Genomic DNA, 14894 nt, shown 5'->3' on the forward strand with positions numbered 1-14894 from the left:
CAACAATAGGGACAAGACAAACTATAAACTTATCAATAAACTTTATTGTACCTTAAATTTACTATGTCAACTAATCTTTAGGGCCTCATCAGTAGCCCCACAATAACCGCTATCAAAACTACCGGAACCGACACCACGAGCGAGCTTCCCGCATCGTCATCGTCGTCCTCCTTGTCCTTGTCCTCCTCAATCTCCCGGTAAAACTCGCCAAAGTTACCCGCGTACGCCATCAGATGGGGCAGCGTGCTCTGCTCGTAGTTCCCCACGAACAGATGGGCAAACGGTCCCGACGCGTACACGTTGACGTCCTCTCCACCGTGCGTTTCCGACCCCAGCGGAACCGTCGCCAGGTAGCGTTGGTTGTACCGCGTGAAATCGTACTCCGAGATGTCCAGTCGCTCGGCCACGTTGGCCACGTTGTACGTCACGCCGTACCCGGGACCGTTGGCGTAACTCAGGGTGGTGTACGGAAGACGGTCCCGATCGCTGACGTCGCCGATGCCGAGGATGTCGTTGCCACGAGTCTGGTAGGGAGGATTCGGTTGGAAATCAACTAGTTGATTTGAATATCAAGTACTACTTACCGGATACCCGTTGTAGGTCATCGTGTGACTGTGATCCGAACTGACGACAATCAACGTATCGTCCTCACTGGTCAACTTCCTGGCGTGTTCAATGGCTTTGGAATACTCGGCCGTTTCGTCCAGCGCCATTCGGGCCGTGGTGTCGTGATGAGCCAGATCTATCAGTCCTCCCTCGACGAACAGCACGAATCCTTCCTCGCTTTCCTGCAGCACCTTGACGGCAGCCTCAACCATCTCTGCAAGCGTTGGCTCCATGTCCTGAGCGTTCTGCTCTTCAACCACCAAGTTGAACTTCATATGACTAGCCTCGAACAGCCCCAGCAAATACTCCGTCTTCTTCGGATCCACCACAAGCAGCTGCTCGCGATTCCATACAAACTCCGACTCTCCCATCTCCTTGTGCGTCTCCAACCATTCCTCAACCAGATTCTTGCCGTCCTCCCGGTATCCTCTGGCACCCTCTCCATCGTTGACGTCACGCGGTAGAAAGTATCGCCTGCCACCACCCATCGCAACCTTAAAGTTCTTCGACACCTCGTTGCGAACCAACTGCTGAGCAATGTCCATCGTCTTCTCCTGATCGCATCCTGCAGCACGCACCTCCACATCGTACTCCCATCCCCTTGTGGCACTCTGCGCGTAACTCGCCGCCGGCGATGCGTGCGTTATCCGCGTATTCGTCACAATTCCCGTTGCCTTCCCAGCGTCCTGGGCCCACTTCATGATGCCGAATATCTCCGTCTCGTTGGTCTTCTCGTAGTCGCAGTCATACCTCGGAACCGACGCCGCCACGTTCAGCATCCCATAGTTGATCTTCACGCCGGACAGGTACGCCGTCCCGGTGCAAGCCGAGTCCGCAACCTGTCGGTTCACGCAGTACGTCTTGGCTTGTCCCAAGTACGGGAACTTTTCAAACGACAGCTGCTCGTTCTCGTTCCCGAGGTACATCCGAGTTGCGGCCACCGTTTGCGGGGACATACCATCGCCGATGAAGAAGATGATGTTCTTCGCCACCTTACTCACCTCTTCCTTCTTCAATTTTGCTTCCAGCGATTCTTGAGCAGCATCGTTCCAATACTTGGACTCAAGCTCCACTTCCGTGAAAGCTTGCTTAACCGGTTTCACGTGGAGATTGCTCGATCTGTGATAGTGCTCTCGTTCATGACCCTCCTCGGATTTTTGAACAATTTGCCGAGCACTGCTCGCAACCACCAACGTACACAACAGCGCTACCTTCCAGTGAATCATTGCTGCGATGATCCCCGTTGAGTGCTTCGGTTAATACTACTCTCGAAGCGGCTCATGTAATCGCCTTTTCAGCAATCGACCCCGCAGTTGGTCTAATCAGGGAGTTCACCAATATCGCTTATCGCGCAGACGATTTTAACTTCAACGAGTTCAGATTAAGCAAAACAAAACATTGCAAGATTCTTTATTCAATACCCCATTGGGGGGGAATTTTCACACACCGTACAGCCACTCTTCAAATAAAGCTAAAAATAAGACTACACCTTGATCCAGCTCGCAATCGCAACGATTAGACAAGCAATCGCCAGCTGAACGCAAACAATCAGCGACGATCCCGCGCCCGGTTCGTCGTCCTTTTCCACCTTGTACCGACCGATCTGCGCCGCGTACGCAATCAGATCCGGGATGACGTTCTGCTCGATGTTTCCGGTGAAGAGATGCGCCATCGGCCCGCTGGCGTACACCGTGACGTCCTCCCCGCCGTGCGTCTCCGAGGACAGCGGAACCGTCGCCGGGTACTGAGTGTGGTAGTCCGTGTAGTCGTACCCGCTGATGTCCTCCCGCTCGGCGAGGTTGTCCTTCTTGTACGTGCTGTAGTAACCTTCGCCGTTGGCGTAACTGAGGGTAGTGTACGGTAGGTTGTCCCGGTCGCTGACGTCCGCGATGCCCAGGATGTCGTTGCCACGTTTCTAAAAGCAAATGAGTCATTAGTACAAGATACAACACAGTCATTCAAGAAGATCATCTCAAATGTACCGGATAGCCATTGTACGTCATCGTGTGGCTATGGTCAGCCGACACCACAATCAACGTATCTTCTTCGCTTGTCATCCGTCGAGCGAGTTCAATCGCTCTCGAGTACTCAGCCGTCTCCTCCAGCGCCATCCGCGCCCTCGTGTCGTGATGAGCCATGTCCACTCGACCCCCCTCGACAAACAGCACGTAACCATCGGAACTCGCCCCCCTCAACATCTTAATTGCAGAATCCACCATCTCGGTCAGCTTGGGTTCCATGTCCTGCAGACGACCCTCGTCAATCTCGTGATTGTACAGACAGTGATCACTCTCGAATAACCCAAGCAGATGCTTAATCTTGCCGGTATCCGTAGCTAGCAGCTCCCGCTTGTTCCACACGTATTTGCCGTCACTCCCGTGCAGTTCCTTCCACTCGTTAATCAGATCACGACCATCCGTACGCGATCCAGCTTTTCCTTCTTCGTCAATCACCGTGGTCGGCAGCAGAAACCGACGTCCTCCAGCAAGCACCACGTTGATATTCTTCCCAACCTCCCCATGAACCAGCTGCTGCGCAATATCCGGATACTTTGTCGGATCACATCCCCGCTCTCGCACCTTACCGTCATGCTCCCAATCCCGCTCAGTAACACTAGCGTACGCCCCAGCCGGTGTCGCGTGAGTCGCCCGTGCCGTCGTAACAACTCCGGTGGCCATCCCGCTGTCCTGAGCCCACTTGAGCAGTCCGGTAAACTCCGCCTCGGTGCGGTTGTACTCACAGCTGTGACGGGGCACGAACGGAGCCACGTTGATGAGTCCGATATTGGTTTTCACCCCGGACAGGTACGCTGTGGCCGTGCAAGCGGACCCAGGGACTTGCTCGACCAGGCAGTAGGTCTTCGCGAGTGCGGAAAACGGGAACTCGTCAAAGGACAGCATCTTGTTCTCGTTGCCGAGGTACATCCGGGTGGCGGCGATCGTCGGAACGGACATGCCGTCCGCGATGAAGAATATTACATTTTTCGCTTTGTTGGTGTTGTATTCTTTGTCGAGCTTTGCTCGGATCGTACTTTGAGCCTGCTGAGCCCAAAACTCTGACGTTGTTTCTTCCGGTTGATAGCCTAACTCGGTGCGGGAGTCCTTCATCCGAGCGTGACTTGACCGCATGTGTTGGTTGTCATTGTCGTAAGTTCTGCCGGAATTGGCTGCACTTGCGGCTCCAAGTAGGCATACTACAGCGAATGCTACTTTCATCCTAATCTTCGCTCCAAAGGTTCAGATCCACAGTTGGGACATTACTGGGGACACGCCAAGCGGTCAACGACGTTTTATAACCAGAGATGATAAGTGACTATTCTTGGCTTTGCGGTACAAGACAGTTATTGGCAGCTGCTCGGATGTTGGTAACAGATATCATCGTGGTCATTGATTGAATAACGCGTGACTTATGTCCCAGGGGATTCTTTTGACGAAGCACCCAAGGGACAATAAACAATAATTTTGAATGGGCCATAAACAGATAACAATGTAACCGGGATGAAGTGTACTCGAATTGAGTGGCGTGCTTTGGCAATATTTCGTATATCTGAGATGATTTCTTGAGTACCGAAAAAGAAAACTTACCGTGTATCCGTTGTAGGTCATGGTGTGACTGTGATCCGCCGTCACCACGATCAAGGTGTCCTCCACGCTGGTCATCTTCCGGGCAAGATCGATAGCTCGCGAGTACTCAGCCGTCTCCTCAAGCGCCAATCGCGGATGCGTCTCGTGGTGGGCCATGTCGATCTTGCCTCCCTCTACGAACAGTACGTATCCAGTTTCTCGCTTGTTAAGGAACTTAATGGCTGCCTCCACCATCTCGGTCAGTTTTGGTTTAGTATCCTGCAGCTTTTTCTCGTCAATCTCCAGGTTGTACAGACAGTGGCTGCTGTCAAACAAACCCAGCAAACGATCCGTCTTGCTAGGATCAACCGCTTGGAGTTCAGCCTTGTTCCACACGTACTTGCTGCTGGATCCGTGGAGTTCCAGCCACTCGCTGATCAGGTTCTTCCCGTCAGCACGAGAACCGCCAACATTCTCATTGTCCATAAAGCCAGAAGGTACAAAGTGGCGTCGTCCTCCACCGAGAATGACATCGAATCGCTTTCCAACCTCCCCATGGATCAGCTGCTGCGCAATATCCGGATACTTGGTGGTGTCACACTCGTCCCTCGCCATGTACGAGTCATCTTCCCAGTCGCGATTCGCGATGCTGGCATACGTTCCAGCGGGTGTCGCATGAGTTATCCTAGCGTTCGACACCACTCCGGTAGCCATCTCATTGTCCTGGGCCCACTTGAGCAATCCCAAGAACTCAGTCTCCTCTCGGTTGTAGGAGCAATTGTACCGAGGCACTTCCGCTGCCACGTTGATCATACCGTAGTTGGTCTTCACTCCGGACAGGTATGCCGTTGCCGTACATGCAGAATCCGCAACCTGTCGGTTGACGCAGTACGTACGAGCAGTTCCGATGTACGGGAACTCCTCGAATGACAGCATCCGGTTCTCGTTACCGAGATACACCCGAGTAGCTGCCACCGTCTGCGGAGACATTCCATCTCCGATGAAATAAATCACGTTCTTCGGGTTCGTAGTGATCTTCGTCTCCGCGAGCTTGCCTTGAAGGATGCTCTGAGCTTTCTGTCGCCAAAAGTCCGACGTTGTCTCGATCTCTTCGTAACCGACCACTTGGCGAGAACTTTTATCCTGGTTTGATCGCTTATGTTGGTTGTCATTGTCGTACGTCCTTCCGCTTTCGGACGCACTTACAATGCCGACTACCGCACAGAATACCAGCAAGATGGTCTTCATGCTGAACCAGCTAAACTATACCTCCGGTATAGTGCTACCGATGTGCAAAAATAAACTGACCAGCCCGCCCTCACCAAGCAGACTTTTTATTAACGTCTGAAGAGTCTCGAAGGTTACAGAGATAAGCACAAGCCAGCTCGTGCAATAGACAATAGTTACGTCTCAAAGATCATCTATTACTGAAATCTGAAGTACAATGTCTGTTCCACCGCGATATCAGCGCGGTATGACCACGGCGTGAAAAGTTATCTGCAGACGGTCTGTGGATGACGTCAATGGGTGGGCTCGACCGACCAGGAACCAGAAGAGTAGCATGGTCTGTCTCTCGGGTGACTTTCACGTGATTCAGAAGTGGAATCCACGCGGTGATTCGAAGCAACGTGGTATCGGTAAGGGTTCGAGATGATTGATGTGCACCGGATCAATTTAGGGAGTGTCCTAAGCATTGTACCTGAACACTTGAAGTGTTTAGTCGGGGCTTATCCACTCGGAAACAGCGTGATCCACGCAGCGGGTCACTTTTAATCGTTACGAGCCACTTGAGCAAACTACCTTTTAAATAGGGCACGGACGAGCGGTCGGTTTAGACGAGTGTTAACCCAACGACCATGCAGTTGCTTGCAGTAGTTACGGTTTGGCTGGTGGTAAGCTGCGCAGCAGCTGGACCCGTGGATGACGGTAAGGGATCTGGGAGATTCAAAGTTTCATGATATTAATATTTGTGTTATCGCAGTGTTACAGTACGATCCGTACCATCCGAGCATTCCAGAGGTTGAGTCCCCAAAAGCTAGGTCAACTCTAGCTCAACAGGAGCAGACCATCGAGTACTGGAGGGACAACGCGAAGCGAGCCGTTGAAAAGATCCTCAACCTTAAGGAGAACAAAAACATCGCCAAGAACATCATCCTGTTCCTAGGCGATGGCATGTCCATCTCAACGGTGGCCATGGCCCGGGTGTACGCCGGAGGTGAAGAGAAGCAGCTAGCGTTCGAAGAGTTTCCCCACATCGGAATGTCTAAAACCTACTGTGTCAACTACCAGGTTCCGGACTCGGCATGTACCGCTACCGCATACCTGACTGGCGTGAAGGGAAATTACGAGACGATCGGGGTTAATGCGAAGGTTCCAAGCTATGACTGTGAAGCGGAGTTGGACGAGAAGACACATACGCACTCGATCGCCAAGTGGGCGATGGATGCGGGGAAGGATACTGGATTGGTGACTACGACACGGGTGACGCACGCTTCACCGGCGGGTGTTTATGCGCATACGGCGAACCGAGATCGGGAGAATGACAACGAGGTATCGAAGGATGGGTGTGACCCACTGGTCGTCAAGGACGTTGCTCAACAGTTGGTGCATGGAGAAACTGGGAAGCGGTTGAAGGTCGTTATGGGCGGTGGACGGAGAGAATTCTTGAGTTCTACGCTGGATCCGGAGACCGGTAAGAAAGGCAAGAGGAAGGATAAGCGCGATCTGATTCAGGAGTGGTTGGATCAGGAGATTCAGGGTGAGAACCGTACGTACGTGTGGAAAAAGGATGACTTGCTTCAGGTTGATCCACAGCGCACGAATAGACTGTTGGGACTGTTTGAACCGACTCACTGTGCGTATAATCTCGATCGAGTTCACAAGGATCTCGATCAGGAACCTACGCTGGCGGAGATGGTTGACAAAGCTACGGACATTTTGAGCAAGAGCGAGAATGGATTCTTCCTGTTTGTGGAAGGAGGTAGAATTGATCACGGTCATCACGACAACTTTGCAAAGTACGCGCTGGATGAAGCGGTACAGTTCTCGGAAGCGATCGCGTTGGCCAGAAGCAAGTTTAGCGAAAAGGACACTCTGATTGTTGTTACGTCGGATCATTCGCACAGCGTCAGCTTCTCCGGTTACGCTGGACGAGGTGGTGATATCTTCGGATCTGGTGGCAAGGGATCTGACAACCTACCTTACATGACGATCAGTTATGCCAACGGTCTGGGATTCTACGATCACATTGATCCCGTGGAGAAGAAACGCACAGATATCAACAAGATGGATATGACAGCGGATGACTTCCGGTTTCCGGCGACTCTACCAGTGGAGTCTGAAACTCACGGTGGTGAAGACGTTGGAGTGTACGCTTCGGGTCCATGGTCACATCTGTTTACCGGAACCTACGAGCAGAACACAATCCCTCACCTCATGGCATATGCTGCGTGCATTGGTGACGGCTTGAAGGCATGTACGTGACATGTGTAACAAATCTCAAACAGACAATCGCATATTTTTAAGAGAAATAAAACAAAGGTCAAGTCCAACAAAGTACCGCGCTTATTTACTTATCAAAGCACTGTCCCTGCTATCGCAAGCAACCTAATCCCCGAACAGGTAGTATCGAAGTACCGGCTATCAATCGACGGTGAACGTCTTATCAGTAAGCAGTGTTAATAAAAAGCCCAATAACATCGGTCGGGCACGTAAAGAGCTTAGTGAACAGCCACTCGGTAAACATGAAGCTCTCGGTAGCTGCGCTGATATTTACGGCACTCGCGGTCGGTGCCCTGGCTGAACCACTCGATGGAGGTACTTAAAGTTATTAGGAGAATCGTCTACAGAATCTTAAACGGATATCAATACTTACAGCGGTGTATTCAGATGACGATCGGCACCATCCGAGCTTCCCGGAGGAACCAATCAAACCGCACGCTCGGAATGCCCAGCAGGAGCAAACCATCGCGTATTGGAGGGACAACGCGAAACGGACCGTCGAGTCGATTGTCAACCGTAAGCAGAACAAAAACGTCGCGAAGAATGTGATCATGTTCTTGGGCGATGGCATGTCCATCTCGACGGTGGCCATGGCTCGAGTGTACGCCGGTGGTGAGGAAAAGTCCCTGTCGTTCGAAGAGTTCCCGTACATCGGCATGTCCAAGACGTACTGCGTAGACTATCAGGTTCCGGACTCGGCGTGTACCGCTACGGCTTACCTGACCGGAGTGAAGGGTAACTACGAGACGATCGGGGTGAACGCCAAGGTCCCCAGCTATGATTGCAAGGCGGAGCTGGACAAGAGTACGCACACGCACTCGATCGCCAAGTGGGCGATGGATGCGGGGAAGGATGCCGGATTGGTGACTACGACACGGGTGACGCACGCCTCTCCAGCGGGAGTGTACGCGCATACAGCGAACCGGGACTGGGAAAATGACTACATGATTGCCGAGGAAGGATGTGATCCGAATGAGCTGGATGATATTGCGGAACAGTTGGTGCACGGAGAAACCGGCAAACGGTTGAAGGTGATTATGGGTGGAGGTCGTCGAGAGTTCCTGGATACCAACATCATGGATGAGGAGTACAACAGCCGCGGGTACCGAAGTGATGGAAAGAACTTGATCCAGGATTGGTTGGATCTTGCGGGATCAAGTGAAAACCGTACATATGTGTGGAAGAAGTCCGACCTGATGGCGGTTGATCCGAAGAAGACGGACAGATTGTTGGGACTGTTTGAGCCCGGTCACTGCGCGTACAACCTTGACCGATTCCGGGACAACATGATGGAGGAACCAACGCTGGCGGAGATGGTCGACAAGGCGACCGATGTGTTGAGTCAAAGCGAGAAAGGATTCTTCCTGTTTGTTGAGGGAGGTCGCATCGATCACGGTCATCACGACACCTGGGCCAGGTTGGCGCTGGACGAAACGGTCGAGTTCGCAAAGGCGATCGAGCTCGCTCGGAAGAAGTTCAGCGAGGAGGACACGCTGATCGTGGTCACGTCCGATCACTCGCACAGTGTCAGCTACTCGGGTTACGCGGTAAGCTCTACATGAATTGTACCCAAATCTGAAATGAATCAATCAACTTTTCCCCCAAACAGTCCCGCGGAAACGACATCTTCGGCACCGGTGGAACCGGCTCCGACGGAATCCCGTACATGACGATTAGCTACGCCAACGGGCCGGGATTTGCGACGCACGTTGACGCCGTGAACAAGGCTCGCGTTGATCCGCGCAAGCTGGACACCTCGCCGAACGATTTCCGCTTCCCGGCTACCCTTCCCGTTGGTTCGGAGACCCACGGCGGAGAGGACGTCGCGGTGTACGCTTCCGGACCGTGGGCCCACCTGTTCACCGGGACGTACGAGCAGAACACGATTCCGCACATGATGGCGTACGCAGCGTGTGTCGGTGATGGGCTGAAAGCGTGCTAGAGCTTTAGTGATTAATCTCGATTTTAGAATAAAGTATTGATTGTTGTAGGTAAATTTACTTGCGGGCGTTGAGTTGGTCGTAATCACCGAGTCGTAAAACATTCGGCTTATCTTGGCGTCGGCGTCGAATAGCCCCCCAATATGTAGCGTCTAGGCTTGCGCGCATGATTGATTGGAGGATTATTTGTAATGGACCGTAAAAATAGAATTCCCAGGTTATGAAAGACACTGCGACATGGTAATCAACGGACCGTGACAATTGAGTGCTCCGCTGGGAATGTCCACTTCATTTACGGCGATTTCTGTTCGGTGATTGATCGGTTCAGGGTTCGAGGTAGTTCGATTTTGTTTTTGCTTTATCAGTTTCCTGCTTTTACAAAGTAGTTGCTAACAATAATATCGAAAGAGTCGTATGATCAAACAAAAGCTGTTGTGAAGAGAACTTGCTGATGGTTTCACTTCCTGTACCACAGTATCATCTGTAGGAAAAGGAAACAAAATGAACATAATATGGCTTCTGAACACCGGAGGTAGTTCTTAAACAACAATCAGGAATCAAGGAGTTATTCTTAGCTCAACTGGACATCTAGTAGAACAAAAACTCTTCTGACGGTAATCTCTCCAATGAATCACATCGACTGGATTATGTTATTAATATCGGCATAATTGAGATTTCATCATTTTGTGCGCCAATAAAGGTACCTTGGCACAAAAAAAGAGAGTGATGGTGAAGGAATGGCTTGGACAGCCGGTCTTGGCAGAATCTGTTTTGCCTTCCTCACTGAGGTAAGGCTATAATCCTGCTCTAAAAATGAACTTTGTAAAAAAACGTCGTAGACCCACCTTCATGTATACATATCGACTCAGAATCGAAAACTGAACAAATGTCTGTGTGTATGTGTGTGTGTATGTATTAGCCCGGGTAAAAAAAAATAAAGTTGCTCAAATCTTTAGGTTAGGTTTTGGCTTTCGGTCTGTTTGGGGAATCAAAACACTTGTATGTTCTCTTCATCCGACGTTTCGACCCGTTTTGGGCCTTTTTCAAGGAATCTAGGGGTAGATTTATTGGGTAAGGCACAAAAACATAAAAAATGTACACTTATGCTAGGCTTACCGAAATGGGAGTGTTTGTCGTTAGGGGATGCTCCGTCAAGCACAGAACTGTCTGGTAGCGGGGTAATCTGTAGTTTCAGAAAACAAATAAATATTTCTAAATCTACAAATATTTTTTTTTTTCTCTCCGTGCACTCACGTTTCAGCGAAACTGGCCGCTATCCGGTATTCGCTCGTCATACGGGTTCGTTTCAACACGAAACGCGAGAATTTTTGGGGCACGGATAAATTCGACACACTTTCTACCATTGGCGCGCAAACTATGGCAATAAAACTCATTCTAGTGTGTGAGTGTGTTAAGGTGTTGGCATTATGTGTTAGTGTGTGTGTTGTCCCTACTGTTATTGTTTTTATTTATTTTGTTTTGGTTTTTCTTCCTTGTGTATATGTTCTTAATCTCGTTCAAAATCCCGGCATATACAGCATGCAGATTATCCGTGTCTGTCCGCTTGTTGACAGTATGTTGTGTGTTTTAATGTGGCAACTCTCCAGGATCGGTAGATTGGCCCCTTCATTGACCGATCTACAATTCGTACGGAGTCGATCCCGAACGAGTGGTCCATAGCTGCTACGTGACTCGTCAACGCCGACTTCTCTTTTGCCCAGCTGATCTCTGCGTCTGTGTTTGTGTATCCCTTCGCTTTCAGTTCTTGTAGTTGTTTTACATTTGATTTGTGTCCAGACATTCTTGTTTTCAGTTTTGTTGTTGTAATCCCAATATAGCAGGCATCACAATCGTTGCATGGTATAGCGTACACAACGTTGGATTGTTCTTGTATTGGTGTTTTGTCTTTCACCAGTGGTAGGAGGAAGCTACTGTTTTTGTGTTTTTGATGGCTATTTGTATGTTTGGGTATTCCTTGTGAAGTGTTTTGTTATTTTCTGGGTGAGACCATAAATATTGGTGAGCGAGTAGAATATTGGTGTGTTATTCGTACTTGCGTCCATAGCTGTATCGTTCTCACTATTGTCTATCACTGTGTTGTTGTTTACCTCCTCAAACAGCTGATTTTGTGGTGTTCTGGAAATGACGCGGTTTATTAACGACTTTGGGTAGTCGTTGATCAGCAGGTGCTTGCGGATGATGTTTGCAGCGGTGTTGTGATCCAAGTTTGTTGACAACATCTTTACCCGCTTTGCGAAATTGAACGCGACGTTCAACTTGTGGTGTGGGGGGTGGTGCGAGTGGTAGTTGAGGAACCTTCCCGACGCACCACCCCCCACACCACAAGTTGAACGTCGCGTTCAATTTCGCAAAGCGGGTAAAGATGTTGTCAACAAACTTGGATCACAACACCGCTGCAAACATCATCCGCAAGCACCTGCTGATCAACGACTACCCAAAGTCGTTAATAAACCGCGTCATTTCCAGAACACCACAAAATCAGCTGTTTGAGGAGGTAAACAACAACACAGTGATAGACAATAGTGAGAACGATACAGCTATGGACGCAAGTACGAATAACACACCAATATTCTACTCGCTCACCAATATTTATGGTCTCACCCAGAAAATAACAAAACACTTCACAAGGAATACCCAAACATACAAATAGCCATCAAAAACACAAAAACAGTAGCTTCCTCCTACCACTGGTGAAAGACAAAACACCAATACAAGAACAATCCAACGTTGTGTACGCTATACCATGCAACGATTGTGATGCCTGCTATATTGGGATTACAACAACAAAACTGAAAACAAGAATGTCTGGACACAAATCAAATGTAAAACAACTACAAGAACTGAAAGCGAAGGGATACACAAACACAGACGCAGAGATCAGCTGGGCAAAAGAGAAGTCGGCGTTGACGAGTCACGTAGCAGCTATGGACCACTCGTTCGGGATCGACTCCGTACGAATTGTAGATCGGTCAATGAAGGGGCCAATCTACCGATCCTGGAGAGTTGCCACATTAAAAACACACAACATACTGTCAACAAGCGGACAGACACGGATAATCTGCATGCTGCATATGCCGGGATTTTGAACGAGATTAAGAACATATACACAAGGAAGAAAAACCAAAACAAAATAAATAAAAACAATAACAGTAGGGACAACACACACACTAACACATAATGCCAACACCTTAACACACTCACACACTAGAATGAGTTTTATTGCCATAGTTTGCGCGCCAATGGTAGAAAGTGTGTCGAATTTATCCGTGCCCCAAAAATTCTCGCGTTTCGTGTTGAAACGAACCCGTATGACGAGCGAATACCGGATAGCGGCCAGTTTCGCTGAAACGTGAGTGCACGGAGAGAAAAAAAAAAATATTTGTAGATTTAGAAATATTTATTTGTTTTCTGAAACTACAGATTACCCGCTACCAGACAGTTCTGTGCTTGACGGAGCATCCCTAACGACAAACACTCCCATTTCGGTAAGCCTAGCATAAGTGTACATTTTTTATGTTTTTGTGCCTTACCCAATAAATCTACCCCTAGATTCCTTGAAAAAGGCCCAAAACGGGTCGAAACGTCGGATGAAGAGAACATACAAGTGTTTTGATTCCCCAAACAGACCGAAAGCCAAAACCTAACCTAAAAATTTATTGATACGGTCGAATAAACAGCAGGTTGCTCAAATCAAAAATTATATGAGATTGCCCGAAAGAGTACTCAAAATGGAGGCTCAGGCCAAAATTTCAGCCCATTTGGTTGAAAACTGGCTTGCCTTGAGCAGGAACAAGTTTAAATGGGAATTAACCCGTAAAACTGGAGCATTTAGGTAAATTGCTCTGTACAAGTCAGCCGTTAACAAATGACGACTTTTGCATACCATGGGATCCTAGGGAATGGTCTGGGGAACAATTCCTCCGAAGGGTGCAAGACGATCCGAGGTCCCTGGTCTTGCCTTGAAACGGATTCATTCCGGCGTCGCAGAAATTCTCATGGTCCCAGCTAAATGTATAGGGAAAAATCAAAGCACACTAAGAAGACTGTCTCGATCAGAGAACGCCACATGGCAATCAACCACCACGTGGCAGGAAAATAACTTCAAATTCGGCTTCAAAATTACATTTAGCGTTGTTAAGGTGTTTTTGATCAAATATCTCGTTGAGTAAAGTGTCCTAGGAATAACAAAACCACTTTAAAGGCAAAAATTAATGATACCTTCCTGCCACGTGGTGGTTGATTGCCATGTGGCGTTCTCTGATCGAGACAGTCTTCTTAGTGTGCTTTGATTTTCCCTATACATTTAGCTGGGACCATGAGAATTTCTGCGACGCCGGAATGAATCCGTTTCAAGGCAAGACCAGGGACCTCGGATCGTCTTGCACCCTTGGGAGGAATTGTTCCCCAGACCATTCCCTAGGAACCCATGGTATGCAAAAGTCGTCATTTGTTAACGGCTGACTTGTACAGAGCAATTTACCTAAATGCTCCAGTTTTACGGGTTAATTCCCATTTAAACTTGTTCCTGCTCAAGGCAAGCCAGTTTTCAACCAAATGGGCTGAAATTTTGGCCTGAGCCTCCATTTTGAGTACTCTTTCGGGCAATCTCATATAATTTTTGATTTGAGCAACTTTAATTTTTTTGACCCGGGCTAGTATGTATGTATGTGACCAACAAACTAGCTCATGTTTCTCGGCACTGGCTGAACCGATTTGACCCGAACCTGTTGCATTCGACTTGGTTTAGGGTCCCATAGATCGAGTTTTATACAGATTGAAGTTTCGATAAGTATTTCAAAAGTTATGTATAAAAATGTGTTTTCACATATATCCGGATCTCACTTAAATGTATGTAAACTATGTCCGGATCCATCATCCGACCCATCGTTGGTTAGGTTATCAAGAGACCTTTCCAACGAGTCCAACACATTGAAGATCTGGCAACCCTGTCTCGAGATATGGCCCCTTAAGTGATATTGGTGTACTTTTTGGAAGCCGAATCTCACTTAAATGTATGTAAACTATGTCCGGATCGAACATCCGACCCATCGTTGGTTAGGCAACTGAAAGACCTTTCCAAAGAGTCCAAAACATTGAAGATCTGGCAACCCTTTCTCGAGGTATGGCCACTTAAGTGATATTGGTGTACTTTTTGGAAGCCGAATCTCACTTAAATTTATGTAAACTATGTCCGGATCCACCATCCGACCCATCGTTGGTTAGGTTATCGAAATACCTTTCCAACGAGTCCAACACATTGAAG

General features: G+C 48.9%; 2 protein-coding genes and 1 pseudogene across 2 annotated transcripts; 2 read left to right on the forward strand and 1 right to left on the reverse strand.

Moving 5' to 3' along the window:
- Positions 1-22: 22 nt before the first annotated feature.
- Positions 23-5482, reverse strand: LOC6032298 (annotated as a pseudogene).
- A 533-nt stretch (positions 5483-6015) lies between these two features.
- Positions 6016-7724, forward strand: LOC6032296 (membrane-bound alkaline phosphatase). Its single transcript, XM_001842880.2, has 2 exons — positions 6016-6095; positions 6151-7724. The coding sequence occupies exons 1-2, from the start codon at positions 6026-6028 to the stop codon at positions 7650-7652; spliced, it is 1572 nt and encodes a 523-aa protein (XP_001842932.2). The 5' UTR covers positions 6016-6025; the 3' UTR covers positions 7653-7724.
- A 38-nt stretch (positions 7725-7762) lies between these two features.
- On the forward strand, positions 7763-10085 carry LOC6032295 (membrane-bound alkaline phosphatase). Its single transcript, XM_038255854.1, has 3 exons — positions 7763-7985; positions 8046-9217; positions 9280-10085. The coding sequence occupies exons 1-3, from the start codon at positions 7913-7915 to the stop codon at positions 9610-9612; spliced, it is 1578 nt and encodes a 525-aa protein (XP_038111782.1). The 5' UTR covers positions 7763-7912; the 3' UTR covers positions 9613-10085.
- The last annotated feature ends 4809 nt before the right edge of the window (positions 10086-14894 follow it).

This window comes from Culex quinquefasciatus, chromosome 2 (genome assembly GCF_015732765.1).
Source record: "Culex quinquefasciatus strain JHB chromosome 2, VPISU_Cqui_1.0_pri_paternal, whole genome shotgun sequence".
NCBI lineage: Eukaryota > Metazoa > Arthropoda > Insecta > Diptera > Culicidae > Culex > Culex quinquefasciatus.